The sequence below is a fragment of the Anser brachyrhynchus genome (genome assembly GCF_964034855.1).
Source record: "Anser brachyrhynchus genome assembly, chromosome: 28".
Taxonomy (NCBI): domain Eukaryota; kingdom Metazoa; phylum Chordata; class Aves; order Anseriformes; family Anatidae; genus Anser; species Anser brachyrhynchus.
Genome location: NC_137721.1, coordinates 2,144,022 through 2,162,641, shown reverse-complemented (window position 1 = coordinate 2,162,641; position 18,620 = coordinate 2,144,022). Strand labels below are relative to the sequence as shown.

The 18,620-nt window shown below is 67.6% G+C and overlaps 3 protein-coding genes across 8 annotated transcripts; 2 read left to right on the top strand and 1 right to left on the bottom strand.

Annotated features, from left to right (window-relative positions):
- Positions 1 to 2,882: 2,882 nt before the first annotated feature.
- Positions 2,883 to 9,748, top strand: HDGF (heparin binding growth factor). Of its 5 annotated transcripts, XM_080570194.1 has the most exons (7): positions 6,915 to 6,965; positions 7,433 to 7,609; positions 8,250 to 8,326; positions 8,575 to 8,713; positions 8,815 to 8,997; positions 9,072 to 9,277; positions 9,454 to 9,748. In XM_080570194.1, the coding sequence occupies exons 1-7, from the start codon at positions 6,930 to 6,932 to the stop codon at positions 9,458 to 9,460; spliced, it is 825 nt and encodes a 274-aa protein (XP_080426320.1). In that variant the 5' UTR covers positions 6,915 to 6,929; the 3' UTR covers positions 9,461 to 9,748. The 5 variants fall into 5 exon arrangements, with proteins under 5 accessions (XP_080426322.1, XP_080426321.1, XP_080426319.1 ...); XM_080570196.1 differs by lacking the exons at positions 6,915 to 6,965; positions 7,433 to 7,609 and adding an exon at positions 2,883 to 3,390 and having other exon boundaries at positions 9,072 to 9,257; XM_080570195.1 differs by lacking the exons at positions 6,915 to 6,965; positions 7,433 to 7,609 and adding an exon at positions 2,883 to 3,390.
- A 951-nt stretch (positions 9,749 to 10,699) lies between these two features.
- MRPL24 (mitochondrial ribosomal protein L24) lies at positions 10,700 to 12,663 on the top strand. Of its 2 annotated transcripts, XM_080570199.1 has the most exons (6): positions 10,700 to 10,853; positions 10,974 to 11,167; positions 11,846 to 11,941; positions 12,029 to 12,132; positions 12,225 to 12,355; positions 12,453 to 12,663. In XM_080570199.1, the coding sequence occupies exons 2-6, from the start codon at positions 10,985 to 10,987 to the stop codon at positions 12,587 to 12,589; spliced, it is 651 nt and encodes a 216-aa protein (XP_080426325.1). In that variant the 5' UTR covers positions 10,700 to 10,853; positions 10,974 to 10,984; the 3' UTR covers positions 12,590 to 12,663. The 2 variants fall into 2 exon arrangements, with proteins under 2 accessions (XP_080426325.1, XP_080426324.1); XM_080570198.1 differs by having other exon boundaries at positions 10,809 to 11,167.
- A 90-nt stretch (positions 12,664 to 12,753) lies between these two features.
- METTL25B (methyltransferase like 25B) lies at positions 12,754 to 18,585 on the bottom strand. The gene is given in 9 exon segments (XM_080570182.1): positions 12,754 to 13,077; positions 13,158 to 13,345; positions 14,171 to 15,141; positions 15,143 to 15,459; positions 15,462 to 15,582; positions 15,677 to 15,739; positions 16,682 to 16,972; positions 17,880 to 17,992; positions 18,550 to 18,585. Coding segments are annotated over 8 exon segments (2,253 nt in total). The 5' UTR covers positions 17,985 to 17,992; positions 18,550 to 18,585; the 3' UTR covers positions 12,754 to 12,880.
- Between the last annotated feature and the right edge of the window lie 35 nt (positions 18,586 to 18,620).

Sequence of the window (18,620 nt, the reverse complement as noted above, 5' to 3'; positions counted from 1 at the left end):
CGCTCCCCCCGCTCCGAGCCTCCCCCGGCGCCGCGTGTGCGAGGCAGCGGCCCCCGCCGGACTACAACTCCCAGCAGCCCCCGCGCCGCCCCCCCCCGCAGGCCGCGCAGCCGAGTGAGGGCAGCTCGAGCGGGGGACTACAGCTCCCGGCGTACCCCGCGCCCCGCCGCCATCTTGGTGCCGTTGTCACGGCGAGGCCCCGGGCCCGGTCCCCCCCCGCCCCCGGTGCAGCCATTTGCTGAGCGGCGGCGGGCGGGGAGCGGGGCCCGGGGAAAATGGACGCGGGGCTGTACCTGGGGCCTTGAGCAGGGCGTGAGGGAGAGGGCGGCGTGGGGAGACGGGCACCAGCCCCGAAACCTGCCCCGCTCCCATACCTGCGCCTGCCCTGGTCCCATAATGTGCCTCAGTCCTGTACGCTGCTCTGACCCCATGACCTGCCCTGGTCCCATGCAGTGCTCCGACCCCACAACCTACCCAGTCCCATACACTGCTCCGGCCCCGTAACGTGTCCCAGAGCCATACACTGCTCTGACCCCACAACCTGACCCAGTCCCATGTACTGCTCCGACCCTATAACCTGCCCCGGTCCCATACACTGTGCCTGCCTCATACGTGTCTGTGTCCTGGCCCCATAACCTGCTCTGGCCCCAATCCTACACCCTGCTCTGGTCCCATACCTGTTTCTGTCCCAGTCCCATAACCTTTGCCTGTCCCAGTTCCATACACTGCCCCGGTCCCACACACTGCTCATGCCCTGGCCCCATATCTGCTCCTGTCCTAGTCCTATAACGCCTCAGCCCCGTACCCGTTTGTGTCCAGTCTCCTACACCTGCTCCTGCCCCAGTCCTACACCATGTTCCTGTCCCAGTCCCATACCTGCTTGTGCCCTGGCCCCATCTCCTGCTCGTGCCCCTGTCCCAAACCTACTCCTGCCCTGGCCCCATCCCCTGCTCCTGCCCCGGTCCCAGGGCCATGCTGGAGGAGGAGGAGGAGAAGGAGGAAGAGGAAGATGCTCCTGCATCTGTGGGGCCAGTTTGGCTTCCTCCATGTCGGTCCCAACCCCCTTTCCCCACGGTTATGGCCTCCCCGCATGCCCGAATGGCGAGCCCCGCTCTCGGGCCCGAGACGCGTCCCCCCGTGTGCTCAGCACCCCACAGAGCGACCCCGGCCCGCAGGGACTCGATCCCGGGAAGGGAAACCGGAGAGACCCCACAAACAGCGGGGCCGCGCGAGGGGAGCGGGCGCTACGGGGCGGTGACGGCAGGGACCGGGGGGACGAAGGTCTGTGGGGGCGGACGAGCGGGCCAGGCTCGCCTTCGTCTCCCCAAATTCCTCGGGCTGCCCCCCCCGACAATGGGGTGCCGCGTCCCGCTGTGCCCCCTCCTGCTGGTTGTTTGAGCCGTTTTGGGGCTAATCAGGAGAAATTCGGGCAAGGAAAGCGGGCGGGGGGTGCAAGGAGAAGCCTCCAGATGAGGACCCCCGGAGGCTGAGGATCTGCACCGGGTTCTCCGTGCAGAACCCCAGGGCGAGAATTTGGGGGGGCATGCAGGAGGGGAACCCCCCCAGCACCCCAAAATTAGCTGCTGAAGGACAGACCCGGTCCCAGCCCCCCCCCAGCACCCAAAGATTCCTCTTCATGTTTCATTTTGCACACCCAGATTAATCCCGGTACCCCGCGCAGCGCCGGGGAATTTCTAAAAAAAAACAATTATTTGGGATTTTGTGGCTTTTCTGGGCAAAAACCCCAAGAATACACCCCAATTTGGGACTCGGGGCTACGGAGACATGCCAGCAGCCTGGTGCCCCTTCCCTGAGCAGGAATTAAAACCGGGGGGGGTGGGGTTGTATTTAATTAATTTCCAAAATTTCTTCCCAAGTTAATTCCAAATTTTCTTCCCAAATTCCCAATTTTCTTCCCAATTTTCTTCCCAAATTAATTCCCAGTTTTCTCCCCAAGTTATTTCCCAAATTAATTCCCAATTTTTTCCCCAGATTAATTCCCAATTTTCTTCCCAAATTAACACCCAAATTAATTCCCAATTTTCTCCCCAAGTTATTTCCCAAATTAATTCCCAATTTTCTCCCCAGATTAATTCCCATTTTTCTCCCCAAATTAACACCCAAATTAATTCCCAATTTTCTCCCCAAGTTATTTCCCAAATTAATTCCCAATTTTCTCCCCAGATTAATTCCCAATTTTCTTCCCAAATTAACACCCAAATTAATTCCCAATTTTCTCCCCAAGTTATTTCCCAAATTAATTCCCAATTTTCTCCCCAGATTAATTCCCATTTTTCTCCCCAAATTAACACCCAAATTAATTCCCAATTTTCTCCCCAAGTTATTTCCCAAATTAATTCCCAATTTTCTCCCCAGATTGATTCCCTATTTTCTCCCCAAATTAACACCCAAATTAATTCCCAATTTTCTCCCCAAACTATTTCCCAACTCCCATTTTTTTCCCCCAAATGAATTCCCTATTTTCTTCCCAAATTAACACCCCCATTAATTCCCAAACCTCTTCCCAACTTATCTCCCCCGTTAATTCCCAAACCTCTTCCCCAATTAATTCCCAAACCTCTTCCCCAATTAATTCCCAAACCTCTTCCCCAATTAATTAATTCCCGAATTTCCCGGCGCACAAAAGGAGGCGAGCGCCGGCGCCCGGGGCACAGCCCCCCCCCCCCCAAGCCTTCCCCCCTCCCCCCCAAACACCACCCTCGCGCACACGCATCGCTAATTAGGGGCGTGTTAATTATTTTTGCAGACGTGACCCTGCACGGGGGGGCGCGCACACGGGAGCGCGCCTGCGCCAGGCCGGCCAGGGGAGCGCGGAGCGCCTCGAGCGGCGGGGAGGGGATTTTTTTTTCCTTTTTTTTTTTCCTTTCCCTTTTTTTTTTTTTTTTGGGGGTGGGGGGTTGGGGGGGGGGGGGGGGAAGAAGAAGGGATTTGGGGGGGGCCGGGGGAGGGCGCAGTTGAATTCAAACACAAACAACTGCATGGGGCAGGGGCCCGCCGCGCCGCGCCGCTCCTAGCACCGGGGCCGCCGCCGCCCCCCCCGCGCCGCGCTGCGGTGGGGGCCGCCGCCTTCCTCCCCCCTCCCCCTTTATTCCCCCCCCCACGCTTTTTATCCCCCCCCCCCTTTATTTTATTTTTTTTTTAATTTTTTAATTTTTTTTTTGCCGGGCTCCCAAACTTCGCCCCTTTTTCCCCCCTCCCTTTTTTCTCTCCCTCCCCCCTTACCCCCCCCCCAGCCCTAATTACCCCCCCCAGCCCTAATTGCCCCCCCCCCCGGCAGCCACCATGTCCCGGTCCAACCGGCAGAAGGAGTACAAATGCGGGGACCTGGTTTTCGCCAAGATGAAGGGCTACCCGCACTGGCCTGCCCGGGTAAGCACCTGGGGGGGGGGGGGACACGGGGGGGGGGGGGGCGCCATTTAGGCCTTTATTTCCTTATTTTATTGAAGAATATTCCCTCGGGTCCCCCGGGGAAACGACGTGCCCCCCCCCCGGTACAGGCAGGTGTGTGTGCAAAGGGGGGGGGTCCACGCGTGTGTGCCCCCCCCCTCCTTCTATGAGCGCACATGGGGGGCTTGGGGGGGGTCGAAATGTCCTGGCCACATCGTGCCCCCACGGAGGGGGGGGGCACACACTCGTGGGGGGGGGCACACACACGTGGGGGGGGGGTAACACTCGTGGGGGGGGGGCACACACGTGGGGGGGGTCCCCAACCCTCCACGTGCCCATGGGGACAAGTCGGGGGCGGGCGCGGGGGTGGGGTGGATTTTAACCCCCCCCCAACACCGTGGCTTTATTTAGGGGAGGGGGGGCTTTGTCTCGCCCCCCCCCCACACCACCACAAGCTCCTTGAACCCCACCCCCCCCCCCCAAAAAAAACCCCTGGGCTGGCTGCAGAGGGTGCTGGGCCGCGCTGCGCCCACACGGCCCGGGGGGGGGGGGGGGGGGGGAGATTTGGGGGGGGGGGTGGGCAGCGAAGCGGAAGGTGTTGGAGCCCCCCCCCACCCCTCGGTGCCCCCCCCCCCCCCTCCAGGCTCCTTCCCCTCCCCGGGCCTGGCCAACTTTTGTTTGGTTTATGAGGATTTTGGCGGCCAGGCCGGGGAGGGGGTGGGGAGCCGCTCGCTTCTGGCACCGGCCCCCGAACGCGCACTCGAGAGCCCTGCGCCCTCCGCTCGGCGAGGGGGGGGTCCCCACGAGCCCCCCCAAACCCCCCCCCCCCCCCCAGGACCCCCCATTCCCAGCAACGCCGCCACCACGGCCTCGGAGCGCCGCGCTTCATTCGGCCTCCGTCCCTCTGCGGTTAAAAACACCGAAGGGAATCAAACCAACCCCCCCCCACCGAGCCTCGTGCTCGCCCCCCGGGGCCCCAACGCCCCCCCCCAAGGGTCCCCCCCCTTAGGGGCTCGGCTGCGGGGTTGGGGTCCGGGTTGGGGGGGGGCCGAGCCCTCGCCCTCCCGCCGCTGACTAATCCCATTTCTCGCTCCAGCGGAGCAGGCAGGGCCGGCCCGTGACTAATGGGGCGCCCTGATGGAACGCTGCCCGTCCCCGTCACCCGTCGGGGCGTTCGGTTTCTGCCCCCCCGAACCCTTTGGGGCCGGAGCGGGAGCAGGAGGCGAGCGGAGAAACCGAGGGCAAGGAGCCGGGAGCGAGGAGGCGCCGGCCGGGGCCGATTTCCCCAGCACGTGCGCGTGGGTCCCCCGCCGCCAAAGCGCCGGCAACACGAGCGGCCCAGCTCGGCCCCCCCAGATTGTTTCATCCTTCACCAAAACCCGCCGGTTTGTGCCTGGAAACCTCTCCCGAGGGGCCGGCACCGCAAGCAGGGGCTGCGTGCGGAGGGGAAACTGAGGCACGCGAGCCGGGGGGTGGCACCGGCAGGGCCCTGCGCGGGGTTTTGCTGTCCCCTTCCTCCCAGGGTGCAGGCGGCTGGGGACAGAGGTGCCGCCCCTCTCCCCCGACCCCGTAAGGTCTCCCCGCCTCGTTGCATCCCTCGTGGCACGGCCAGGGCCTTGTTTCTTACGGCCCATTATTTATTTCCTGCAGGTCAGGTGTTGCGGGGACCGGTGCTGCTCCAGGGCCCCGAGCGTCGCCCGCTCCCCTCAGCGGGTGTTTGGGGCCTTCAGCGGGGGGCAGAGCGGCGGTGGGGAGCCGGGTGGGCAGGATCAGGCCCCCCGTGTGCTGCCAGCAGGAGCCAGGGCGGCCCCACGGGGACGAGATAAACCCCCGGGGCTGTGCCCGGCCTCGTGCCCCCGCAGCAACGTCCTTCGGGGCAGGGGACGGCCAGGCTGGCACCGGTGACAGCCGGGTGCGCGCGTGTGGCCCCCCCACGGGCTCGACCCGCGTGAATTAATTCCCCCTGCCCGCCCCCAGATCGCCACCCCGTCCCTATCAGCGGGGAAACCGAGGCAGGGCCTGGCACCGCCGGGCCCCAGCTGGGCTGCTCCCAGTCTCGCTGCGCTCCGGGCACCGGTGGCAAAGTCCAGGTGCAGAGGTTGGGTGCAGAGTCCGTGCCGGGGTGCGTGCTCGTCCTGCCCCCGCCACGCTCCAGAGCTTTCCCTCCCACCCCAGCCCCCCTTTTTTTTATTTTTTATTTTTATTTTTTTTTGCGCCCCCACCCCGGGCGCTGTTTGCTGGAGCCGGCTGGGGAACCGCGAAGGGCGCACGAGCGGCAGGGCTGGACAAAGGGACGTGGGTGCCCTGGGTGATGCCCCTGGGCGCTTCGGCGGCCGGCCGAGCTCCGGGTGGGCTCCAGACGCCTTGTCCGGGGGGGGGGTCCCAGGGGGACGGAGGGATTTCCAAACAGCCCCAGCGCCTGCCCGCGCTGCTGTTGGGGTATCTCGGCCGCGGCCCCTTATCTCCCCTGCCCCTGCTTCCCCGCCCGCCGCTGCGCGTCGAGATGCCGCGGCCTCTTCTAGGAGGACGGGGTTTTGGGTGAAGAAGGGCCAGATAAGGGGCCGTCGCCCGCTGGGTGCCGCGTGCGGCGCGCGCCCTTCCAGCAGGGGACACGCGAGCCGTCCCCAGCACCCCGGGGACATTCAGCAGTGACCGAGGGGTGGCTGCACGGCAGGGGGGGTCCCGCAGCACCCCCCTGTTCCCCAGGGTCCCCGCCGCGGGCTGCACCGCGCCCCCTTTGCCCAACCACGACCTTGGCCAAGGACGGCTCCCGGCGTGGGGCCGGGGACGTGGCACCGCGCACGGGGCCGAGGCGGCGGCGGCGGCGGGGGGGGCTTGGGGACAACGGCGCCCCGGGGTCCCCGTCCCCAGCGGGGGCTGCGGGGACGTCCTGCGGGGAGAGCGCCGGGGGCCGAGCCGCCGCGGTCGCACCACGTGCGCAGCCTTTCCTCGGGGATGGAGGATTTTTAAAAATAGCCGGGCCCGCTGCGAAGGCCTCGTGGCCGCGCCGGGGCCGCGTCCGCCCCGCTTCGCCCTCGGCAGGGTGAAATCAAGCTGCAATTAAACGCTCTTTGGAACGGGAGCGACGGCAGCCCCCGTGGGGTGGCACAGCCGGGACGGCGCGGCTGCATCTGGGGGTGCCCCGTCCTCGCCCAGCCCCGCTCCTAAAGGGCTCCGCGGGGGCTGGCGGGGGGGGGGCCCTTGGTGTCCTGGGAGCGACCTGGAGAAACGTGATCCGCGCCGAAGCATCCCGGCGGCGGCGGCGGGGCCGGGCCGGCCGCCCGCCCTCTGACTCAGATTTTCTCCTCCGCCCCACCAGCGCCGCGTGGGGACGGCGCTGCTGCTCCCGGCGGTGGCGGCAGCTCGGGCGGGCAGGGCTCTGGCACCGGGGCGCGGTGGCGAGGCCGAGCTTGGTGCCACCGGCGGGGACCGACGCTCGCCCCCATCCCCACCCCGGCTCCCCGACTCTTGCCAAACGGGCCCGGGAGCGCCGCGGCCCTCGGAGGGCTCCCACACGTGGGATGTGTCCCCGGGCCCGGGGGTGGCGGCGAGTGGAGGCACGTCACCGAGCCCGAAACGCGCCGCGGATCCGGGAAGGAGGATGCAGGGAGGAGGGCGTGGGGCTGGGCGCTGCCCGCGGCGGCCCCGCACCCAGGGCTCGGTGCCCGGGGGGGGACCAGCCACGGACCCGGCACAGCACCGGGCACCTGCTGGTCACGAGAGCACCCCGGGGTGGGTTTTTGGGTCCCGGCTGCCCCAAGCTGTGCGTGGGCACATCCTCCCCCTTGCTGCATGTGGGTCCCTTGAGTGGGGACCAGCAGTGAGCTGTCCCATCGGCTCCCCGCCAGCGGGGACGTTCCCCACGAGTGTCCCCATCCCTGCGTGGAGTCCCCAGCTCGGGCATCCCGTCCCCACAGCGCTGCGACCCGGCTCAGTCCCGGGAGCCAACCCTTGGACGTCTCGGGGCGAAGCCGGCCGATATTTCCAGCTCCGGGAATTAAACCGGCCGCAACCCCCCGTCCAGATCCGGCGCCGAGCGCTGCGGCTTGCTCCAGGGCCACGTCCGCGACGTGCCAGGAGGAAAGGGGACAAAAAAAGCCCCGGTGGCAGCCCTGCGGGAGCCCCGCGCCAGCGCGGCCACCTGGGGAAACTGAGGCTCGGGTCGCGCCGTGAGTCAGCAGCGCGCTGGCAGCGTGGCCCGGTGGGTTTCGCTCTCCCACCTTTCTCCCCAGCGAGACCCCCCACCCGCTTTCTCTCCTTCCCCCTTCCTTTGAGGATTTCTCGGGAATTTATGGCTGTGCTCGCGCTGGCTCAAGCGGGGGTTATTTTTAGACGCTATAAAAAGCCGCCGGCGCTGCTGGTGCTGTGTTCCCCGCGTGGCGCGCCGGGAATATTCCCGCTCGGTGACACGGCACCTGCCAGCGGGGCCGCTCGCCCACCGGGGGGGCTTGCGGGGCTCTGGGTGTTGGGGCTGCTCCCCCCGAGGGCCGGGCTGGAGCCGTTCCTCCTGCGCGCGGCTGGGGCCACGATTTTGCTGAGCTCGATGCGTCTGAGCCAGTCTAGACAAGGGCTTAGGGCGGCCGCTCCTCGCCATCCCCTCCGGGTGTTGGCGGTGCTGCCGCCGGCTTGGGAGCAGGGACGGGGCTCTGCAGGGGGCTGCGGGCGCTCGGCCGAGGCGGTAGCGATGCCCCAGATGGATCCAGGCACCGGGGCACCCGCCTCGCGGTGGTAGCTGCTGGGTCGGGAGTCGGCACCGGGGACACGGTGGCCAGGAGAGCGGTGGGTGACGTCCCGTCGGCTGCGCCCTCCCTAGCCCTCGCCTTTTCCTCTCCGTTGCGCAGATTGACGAGATGCCAGAAGCCGCGGTGAAGTCGTCCTCCAACAAATACCAAGTCTTCTTCTTCGGGACCCACGAAACGTGAGTGGGGCCCTGGCGCAAGATGGGGTCTGTGGGGCTAACGGGGACACGGAGAGATCCGACCCTCCGGGGTCTCGGTCTCCACGGGGCAGCGATGGTCGAGGTGGTCCCGGGGGCATTGGGTGGTGCCCAAAGCTGGGGAAGGAGCTGGGGAAGGAGCCAGTGGCGTGGCTCTGCGGGGATCCGGGGGGTTTGGGGGAGAGGCGGGACTCCCCAGCCGCCGTTCCTCATTGCTTTCCCCCGAGCAGGGCATTCCTGGGGCCCAAAGACCTCTTCCCCTATGAAGAATGCAAGGAGAAGTTTGGGAAACCCAACAAAAGGAAAGGGTTCAGCGAAGGCTTGTGGGAGATCGAGAACAACCCAACCGTCAAAGCCTCCGGGTACCAGGTGGGTGGCGATCCGCGGGGCCGCAGCCCTCCGTGGCCGCCTCCCGGCCCCCTCCCCGGCTGTCCCGGCCCCCCTCTCTTAAGCCCCGGTGTCGCCCCCAGCCCACCCCGAAGAAGACCTGCCCCGAGGACGCCGAGCCGGAGCGGGAGCCGGAGGGTGATGGGGAGAAGAAAGGCAACGCGGAGGGCAGCAGCGACGAGGAGGGGAAGCTGGTGATCGACGAGCAGTCCAAGGAGAAGAACGAGAAAGCCGGGATCAAGAGGAAAGCAGAAGATGCTTTGGAGGTAGGGGGACGGCGGGGACGGGGACGTGGGCAGGGGGCGCCGGGGCAGGGCTGAGCCGAGCTCCCCGTGCCCAGGACTCCCCCAAACGCACCAAGGAGGCGGAGGGGCAGGAAGGGGAGAAGAAGGTCGACAACGAAGAGGCCCCCAAGGAGGAGCCGAAGCCCAACCCAACCGAAGGGGAGAAGGAGAAGAACAGTGACGCCGCTGGTGTGCCGGACGCCAACGAAGCCAAGCAGGAGGGCAAGGACAAGGCGGAGGAGGTCAGAGACCACAAGGAGAGGTGAGGGCGGTGAGTGGGGTGACCGTGAGCCCCCAAAACTGGGCTCTCCTCAACCCACCTGGGCACAGGGGAGCATCCCCAGGGGTGCGGAGGGGGGTCCCGGGGCTCCATCCCCAGCTGGGGTCCCGACGTCGCGGGGTCCGTGACCGAGCACCCGGGTCTCTTCGCTCCTGCAGTCCGTAGCGGCCTCCCCGGCGAGCTGATCTCCCGCCTGCCCCTTCCCCGCTGGGCTCCCTGGGTGCTGCCCCGTCTCGCCCTCGTCGGCTCGTCACGTCCGCGGCTCCGGAAACGAGAAACAAACCGAAAAAAAAATGAAATAAAAAAGAGAAATGAAGAGAAACCCGGTAACGATAACCCCTGAACCGACCCGCATCTCCTGGCCCCGCCGTCGCAGGGCGCATGCTTTGTATTAGTGATTTCTAGGGGGCTGATCAGTTGATTTGAAATAAAAGCGATTCATGCCTTTTTAAAGCGCTTCTGCCGGTGTCTTTGTCTCGAGGGGTCGGCCCTTTCCCGCTGTGCTGCAGGTGAGAGGGCTCTGCAGGGCGATTTCGGGGCCCTTTGGGCTCATTTTACCTTCTCGGTGCCAGGAGGAGCCCAGAAGGAAATGCAGAAAGGGCCCGGGGTGAACTGGAACAGGGGGGAGAGAAAAATGATTGAAAGAGGGGAAGGAGAGCAGCGGGAGGAAGCTTTTCAGAGGAGAGATTTTTACTAACGTGGAAAAACACCATTCTACAAGAAAATGCCACGGAGGGGCCGGGACGGGAGCCGTTTCCCCTCACAAACGCTTCCTCCCTGCCAGTGGGTCCCTGGGGGGGGGCACGATGGGGATCCCGGTGCCCAAATCTGCCCAGGGGAGCCCCGTGGCCGCAGGGCCGGGAGCTGCAGCAGAAAATGGAGCCCTGGCCGGGCGCCAGCGCTGCTCCCAGCCCAGCTCCCAGCCGCCGGGGCCGCTGCTGCCCCCACCACGGGCACCGGGGACCTCCCGGGGACCCCTCGGGGCCCCCCCCTTGGCCATGGGGGGAGCCCCCAGCCCCGTGCCCCCAGGCCTCGGCCACCGCCACGGCCCCGCTTGGGGAGCCAGGGCCGGGCCTGGGCAGCAGGCGGAGGCCTGGGGGGGCAATGGGGGGCTGCGGGGGGCACTTGGGGGGGCGTGGGGGGCAAATGGGGCAGATAATGGTGGGGGGGGTGTAATGGCGGCCATGGGGGGCAGGGAGCTGGTGCAGGGCGGTCCCGCGGCCTCACCGCCGCCCCCGGCCTTGCCCCAGCCCCCGGCCCGGCTCCCGCACGCCCCGGGGCCGTTTCTGTCGGACTGGGCCCTACGGGAGCGGGGGGGTACTGGGTAAACTGGGAGGAGGCCGCGTGGACTACAACTCCCAGCATGCCCCGCTGCGCGGGAGAGAGGTCAATGGCGGCCCGCTCCCGGGATGCACCGCGCCAGCGGCGGGCCACGAGGGGGGGGGGACGGGGGGGGTGAAGGACTACAACTCCCAGCGCGCCCCGCGGCGGGACTACGCGTCCCGGCGTGCACCGCGGCGCCGCCGCTTCCGGGAGCGAGAGGCCGCGGGACGCTGAGGTGAGGCCGGGGGGGCCCGGGGGGAACCGGGAGGGTCCCGGGGGCTCGGGGCCGGGCTCGGGGCCTGGTTCCCGGTGTCGGGGCTCGGCCCCCGGCCCCTCTCAGCCGGCGCCCCCCCAGCCCCCGCCGCCATGCGGGTGTCGGCCCTGCTGGGCCTGGCGGCCCGGACCAAGCTGCCCTCCGGGTACCGGCACGGGACGTGGCGGCCCGGCACCGGCCCCGAGCAGCGCAAAAACCCCCCCGGGCAGCGCCGCAACAAGGTGTTCGTGGAGCCCGTCGGCAGGGACGAGTGGAAGGTGTTCTGCGGGGACACGGTGAGCCGGGCCGGGGACACCCCTCCTTTAATGGGACCCGGGGTCTACCCCCCTTTAACGGCCCCCCGGGGAGCCCCCCCATTCCCCCTTTAATGGGACCCGGGGACCCCCTCCTTTTAGGGCCCCTGGGGGACCCCCCCCCTTTTTTTGGGACCTGGGGAGCCCCCCCCCCCCTTAATTGGGATTCGGGGAGTCCCCCTTAGTGCCCCCCTTTTGATGCCCCCCCTGGGGAGCCCCCCCTTTCATGGGACCCGGGGACCCCCCTTTTAGGGCCCTTGGAGACCCCCCCCTTTAATTGGGACCTGGGGAACCTCACCCCTCCTTCATGCCCCGCCTTGATAGGGACCCGGGGAGCCCTCCCTTTAATGCCCCCCGTGGGAGCCCACCCCATTCCCCTTTTAATAGGCCCCTGGGGACCCCCCTTTAATTGGGACCCGGGGAGCCCCCCCTCCTCCTTTAATGGGACCCGGGGACCCCCCCTTTTAGGACCCATTGGGGGCCCCCCCCCCGTTCCTTCAGCCCCTCTGAGCTCCCCCCTTTTATTGGACCCGAGGAGAGCCCCCCCTTTTACCTTCCCCGGAGAGTCCCCCATTTATTGGTCCCCAGGGACCCCCCCCCGCTCCTTCAGCCCCACTGAGCCCCCCCCGTTCCCTCTGCCCCCCCCCGACCCCCCCGCAGGTGCAGGTGCTGGCCGGGAAGGATGCGGGGAAGCAGGCGCTGGTCACGCAGGTGGTGCGAGCCCGCAACTGGGTCGTCGTGGAAGGGCTGAACACGGTGAGGGGCGAGCCGGGGGGGTGGGGGGGGGCTGCGGTGCTGGGGGGGGGGCACGGAACACCCCTAACCCCCCCCTCTATCCCGCAGCACTACCGCTACATCAACAGGCTGGCCAAATTCAGCGGCACCTACATCGCCAGCGAGGCCCCGCTGCTGCTCAGCCAGGTCGCCCTGGTGGATCCTGAGGACCGGTAACGCCCCGGGGGGGGGGACACCATGAGGGGGGGGACACCGGGGGGATCCCCGCTGATCCCCGTTCTCCTCCCCCCCCCCCCGCCGCCAGGAAGCCGACAGAGGTGCAGTGGCGCTACACGGAAGAGGGCGAGCGGGTGCGCGTCTCGCTGCGCACCGGCCGCATCATCCCCCTGCCGCTGCGGCAGCGCCGCGACGGGGTCGTCCCCGAGCAGTGGATCGGTGAGGGGCAGGGGTTTGGGGCTTGGGGGGGCGGCTCGGGGCTTGGGGGGGGGGTTTGGGGGGGGGGGGGGCTCAGCGCCGTCCCCTGTGCCCGCAGACGGCCCCAAGGACACCTCGGTGGAGGACGCGCTGGAAAAGACGTACCTGCCCTCACTGAGGACGTTCGAGGAGGAGATCATGGACGCCGCGGGCATCGTGGAGACGCGCCGGGCCAGGAAATCCTACTGGTACTGAGCGGGGAACCCGGGCGCCCCCGCCCCGCGGGCAGCAGCTCAAAATAAAGGATTTTTTGGTTTTTTGTAGCTATATTTCGGTTTTCGCCCTATTTTTTTTGCGGCTGCGGTGCTTTCGGGGCGGCTCTCGGCCACGCTGGGGAGGGGGGGCAGGCCGCCCTTTCCCCCCCCACCACCCCGTTCCCTCACTCCGAGCCCCGCACCACTAAAAAAAACCCACAAAACAATTTTATTTCTCCTCCTGCCCCACGGCAGCGGTTGGGCGCCCGTCCCTCTGCCCCCGCCGCACCGCTCAGCCCCGTCCCTGCCCGGGGGGCTGTGCTGCCCCCCCTGCCCCTTCCTCCTCCTCCTCCTCCTCCTCCTCTTCCTCGCCGCTGTCCTCCTCCAGGCCCTCCAGCACCCCGTCCAGCGGCGCCCGCGCCGCCACCAGCACCAGGTTGCGCGGGGAGAACCGGGGATCGAAGAGGGGCACCAGGGCGCACTGGAAGCCTGGGGGGGGGGGGAAGAGAAGGTCACCACCGGCGCCCCCTCCCCATTTCCCCCCCCAAACCGCCCCCCCCGGCACCCACCTTGCTCCCGCAGGTAGAGCAGGCGGTCGAGCAGGATGAGGCTCTCCACCAGCGGGGCCAGCAGCAGCACCAGGCTGAGGAAGGCCAGCACCTCGTGCTGCCGGGCCAGCATGGCGCCCACCGCCCCCGAGTCCAGCGGGACCCGCGCCGGGTCCAGCCCCACGCGGGGCAGCCCCAGGCGGGCGTAGCTGCAGGGGGGGGGGACAGAGACACGGGGGGCGGGGGTTAACGGGGTGAGGGGACCCCCCGGGGGACCCTCCAGGAGAAGGGGGAGACCCCAGGGGAGAGGAGGAGATACCAAGAGAGAGGGACCCCAAGGGAGGAGGACACCCCGGAAAAGGGGACACCAGGAGACAGGGGGACGACCCCAAGAGAGGGGGCACCAAGAGAGGGAGAGACCCCAGGAAAGGGGGAGACCCAGAGGGGGAGACCCCAGGAGGGGGGGGCACCCCAGAAGGGGGGACACCCCAGGAGAAGGGGACACCCCAGGAAAGAAGGGAACATCCCAGAAGGGGGGCCCCGGGAGAGGGGATACCAGGGGAAGGGACACCCCAGGAGAGGGGACCCTAGGAGAGGGAGCACCCCAGAAGAAGGGACACCCCAAAAGAAGGCCCCCCCAAGAGAGGGGACACCCCAGGAAAGGGCCCACCCCAAAAGAAGGCCCCCCAGGAGAGGGGACACCCCAGAAGAAGGGACCCCGGGAGAAGGGACATCCCAGGAGAGGGCCCACCCCAAAAGAAGGGACCCCAGAAGAAGTGACACCCCAGGAGAGGGGACACCCCAAGAGAGGAGGACCCCAGGAAAGGGAACACCCCAGGAGAAGGGACCCCAGGAGAAGGGACACCCCAGGAGAAGGGCCCACCCCAAAAGAAGGCCCCCCCAGGAGAAGGGACCCCAGAAGAAGTGACACCCCAGGAGAAGGGACCCCAGGAGAAGTGACACCCCATGAGAGGACCCACCCCAAAAGCAGCCCCCCCCAGGAGAAGGGGGACGCCCTCCCGCCCCGCACGCACTCGGGGAAGCTGAGCTCGTGGGCCTTCTTCCCCGCCTGCACCCCGAGGCGCCTCTTGCTGGGCTCTGCCGCCCGGATCAGGCTCTCGAGCGCGGCGCGGTAGCAGTGGGCGCGCAGGCGGGCGCTGCCCCGGCGCAGCCGCCCCGCGAACGCCTCGAGCGCGTGGCACGCGGCCTCGCGGGCGCGGTACGACAGCTCGTGGCCCGGCAGCGCGGCCACCCAGGCGCTCAGCGGGTAGCCCGGGGCTTCGGGAACGGGCTCCGGGGCTACGGGACCGGGATTCGGGGGCTGGGGGTCTCGGGGCTGGGGGTCTCGGGGCTGGGGACCGAGGTTTTGGGGTCGGGGATCGGGGTTTTGGGGATGGGGATTGGGATTTTGGGGATGGGGGCCAGGGTTTTGGGGCTGCAGACTGGGGTTTTGGGGTTGGGAACCAGGGTTTTGTGGCTGGGGACTGGGGTTTTGAGACTGGGGACCAGGATTTGGGGGCTGGGGACTGGAGTTTTGGAGCTGGGGACCGGGCTTTTGGGGATGGGGATGGGGGCCGGGGTTTTGGGGCTGTGGACTGGGCTTTTGGGGTTGGGGGCCAGGGTTTTGGGGCTGGGGACTCGGATTTTGGGGTTGGGGACCAGGGTTTTGGAGTTGGGGACCGGGATTTTGGGGCTGGGGACTGGGATTTTGCCATTGGGGACTGGAGTCTTGGAGCTGGGGAGCGGGGTTTTGGGGCTGGGAATTGGGATTTTGGGGCTGGGGACCAGGGTTTTGGGGCTGGGGATTGGGATTTTGGGGTTGGGGACGGGGATTTTGGGGCTGGGGACTGGAGTTTTGGGGCTGGGGATTGGGATTTTGGGGCTGGGGTTCGGGGTTTTGGGGCTGGGGTTTGGGGTTTTGGGGCTGGGGACCTGGATTTTGGGGCTGGGGACCGGGGTCCTGGGGCTGGGGCCGCGTGGAGAGCTTCATGTAGCAGCAGGCGGCCGAGGGTGACGGCGGCCACGTGGGGGCTGCGGGCGAAGTGGCGCAGCAGGGCCACGCTGAGGTCCCCGCAGGCGTGCAGCCCCGTCAGCAGCACCCGCTCGCCCCCCGGCGCCCCCCGAAGCGGGTTCCTGGCGGGGGGGCCCGGCCCCGGGGCGGGGGGCAGCAGAAATTCCTCCCCGGGTGCCCGCGGGTCCAGCCGGCCGGCCACGTGCCGCGGGCAGCGGGGACAGAGGGGCGCGCGGCTGCTGGGGCGCCGGGGGGGGGGTTTGGGGTGCCGGGGGGGTGGGAGCGGCCCCCCCCATCGCCCCGTGCCCGTTTTTTGGCCAGCTCCCGCAGCAGCTCGCGGTCGAAGCGCTCGGCCAGGCCCACCAGGCGGCCGTCGCCCTCCACGGCGGTGACGGAGAGGCCGAGGCCGAAGGCCAGGAAGCGCGAGAGGTGGCCCTGGGGGGGGGGGGAACACGGGGATGTGCCCGGTGTCGGGGGGGGGACACACGACGCGTCCCCGGGGTGTGTCCCCCCCCCCCCCACCTCGTACCTGCCCAGCGCCCACGTCCACCACGCGGTCGCAGCCCGTGGCCTGGCTCAGCCGCTGCAGCACCTGGGGAGAGGGGACGGGGGGGATGCGGGGGGGGGACAGGGTGACATGGGGGGCCTGGGGTGACATGGGGGGGCTGTGGGGACATGGGGGGGGTTGTGGGGACACTGGGGGGGACAGGGTGACATGGGGGGGCTGTGGGGACATGGGGGGGCTGTGGGGACATGGGGGGGCTGTGGGGACATGGGGGGGGTTGTGGGGACACTGGGGGGGACAGGGTGACATGGAGGGGCTGGGGTGACATGGGGGGGCTGTGGTGACATGGGGGGGTTGTGGGGACACGGGGGAGTTGTGGGGACACGGGGGGGACAGGGTGACACGGGGGGGCTGTGGGGACATGGGGGGGTTGGGGTGACACAGGGGGGCTGGGGTGACATGGGGGGGTTGTGGGTACATGGGGGGGTTGGGGTGACATGGGGGGACTGTGGGGACATGGGGGGGGTTGTGGGGACACGGGGGGGGTGTGGGGTGATATGGGGGGGGCATGTGGTGACATGGGGGGCACGGGGTGACAGGGAGGGGACACAAAGTGACAGGAGGGGCTCCTGGGGTGACATGGGGAGTTGTGGGGTGACGTGGAGAAGGTATGGGGTGACACGGGGGAGCATGGGGTGACACGGGTGACATGGGGTGTTGTGGAGTGACACGAGGGGACATGCGGTGAGGAGGGGTGTTATGGGGTGACATGGGGCGTTACGGGGTGACATGGGGCGTTATGGGGGGTTATGGGGTGACACGGGGCGTTACGGGGGGTTACGGGGCATTACAGGGTGACACGGGATGGTATGGGGTGACACGGGGGGACATGTGGTGACACAGGGGGATATGTGGTGACACGGGGCGTTACGGGGTGACACGGGGCGTTACGGGGTGACACGGGGGGGGCATGTGGTGACACAGGGGGGGCACATGGTGACACGGGGCGTTACAGGGGGGGCCACCGACCTTGCCCAGGCGCCGGATCTCGTGCTGCTTCTTGGGCTTGACGTGGCGGCGCAGCAGCGGGTGCAGGCGGGGGCTGTGGCAGGGCGGGCGCGGGGCCCCCCCGGGGCGCCCCCGGGGCAAGGCCAGGGCGCGGGCGGCGGCGGCGAAGGCGAGCAGGGACAGGGGCCAGGCCGCGCGCGGGGCCGCCGCCGTGCCCAGCAGGGTGGCCGCCAGCTGCGGGGGGGGCGCCGCCGCCAGGGCCGACTGCCAGGCCGGGGGGAGCTGCGCCCACAGCCCCTCGGCGAAGAAATCCTGCGGGGGGGGGTGGGAGGGGATTAGGGGGGTTATCGGGGTTGGGGGGGGGGCGTAGGTAGGGTTAGGGTTGGGGTTGGGGTTGGGGTTAGGGTTAGGGTTGGGGTTGGGGTTGGGGTTAGGGTTTGGGTTAGGGTTGGGGTTGGGGTCCTAATTAGGGTGATAATTAGGGTTAGAGTTAGGGTTGGGGTTGGGGTTAGGGTTACAGTTAGGGTTAGGGTTACGGTTAGGATTAGGGTTAGCGTTGGGGTTAGGGTTAGGGTTGGGTTTAGGGTTAGGGTTAGGGCTAAGGTTGGGGTTGGTGTTGGGGTTGGGGCTGGGGTTAGGGTTGCGATTAGGGTTGGGGTTAGATTTAGGGTTGGGGTTAGGGTTTGGGTTAGGGTTAGTGTTAGGTTTGGGGTTAGGGTTAGGGTTGGGGTTGGGGTTTGGGTCAGGGGCGGGGTTAGGGTTGGGGTTGGGGTTAGGGTTAGGGTTAGGGTTAGGGTTAGGGTTAGGGTTAGGGTTAGGGATCGGGTTAGGGATAGGTTTAGGATTAGGTTTAGGGGTTAGGGTTAGGGTTAGGTTTGTGGTCTGGGTTGGGTTTAGGGTTAGCGGTTATGGTTAGGGGTTAGGTTTAGGGTCTGGGTTGGGGTTAGGGTTAGGGGTTAGGGTTGGGGTTAGGGTTGTAGTTAGGGTTAAGTTTAAGGGTTGGGGTTGGGTTCAGGGACCTAATTAGGGTCATAATTATGTATGGGGTTGGGGTCATAATTAGGGTTTAGGGTTGGGATTGGGGTTGGGGTTATGGTTGGGATTTAGGGTTAGGGTTGGGGTTGGGGTTGAAGTCATGGTCATAGCTACAGTTAGGGTTAGGGGTCGGGATCGGGGTCAAGGTCGGGGTGGGGTCGTGCGGCTGGGTCGGGTCACTCACGATGACGCAGGCGTCGAGCAGCGGGCGGTACATGGCCAGGAGCCGCACGATGTCGGCCGCCCGCTGCTGCTCCCAGTGCAGGGCGGGGTGGGCGGGGCCCGGCATGGCAGCGCCTGGGGGCGGGTGTGACGTCATGCTATGCTGGGGGTTGACGTCATCTCCTGGGCTCTGACGTCACCTCCTGGGCTCTGACGTCACCCTGGGGGTGTGTGACATCACCCTGAGGGTGTGACATCACACGAGGGGGGGGGGGGGGTGTGACGTCACCTCCTGGGCTGTGATGTCATGCTGGGGGCACGACATCAGTCTGGGGCTGTGACGTCACCTCCTGGGCTGTGACATCACTCTGTGGCTATGACATCACGCAAGGCCAATACCCGACTCCCGGGCCATGACGTCACAGTGCCACCCCGATGACCTCACCGCCCTGTGACGTCACCCAGACCCGCAGCTCTCCGCTCCATCCCCCTGACATCACGCAGTGACGCGCCCCCCCCCCGCTGCCATGACGTCACCGGGCAGCCCCAGCCTCCCCCACCCCCTCCCCTCCCCTCCCTCACGGTGACGTCACACCCCCTGCCCTGACGTCACCGGACGCGCCCCAACACCCCCCCCCATACCATAGAGCCGCCCTCCGGCGGGCCAGAGCGGCCGCGCGCGCCCCACTCACCTCCCTTCCGGCTTCCCGCCGGCGGCGCCGCGCATGCGCGCGGGGCCGGCGCGAGGAGCACCCGCTTCCGC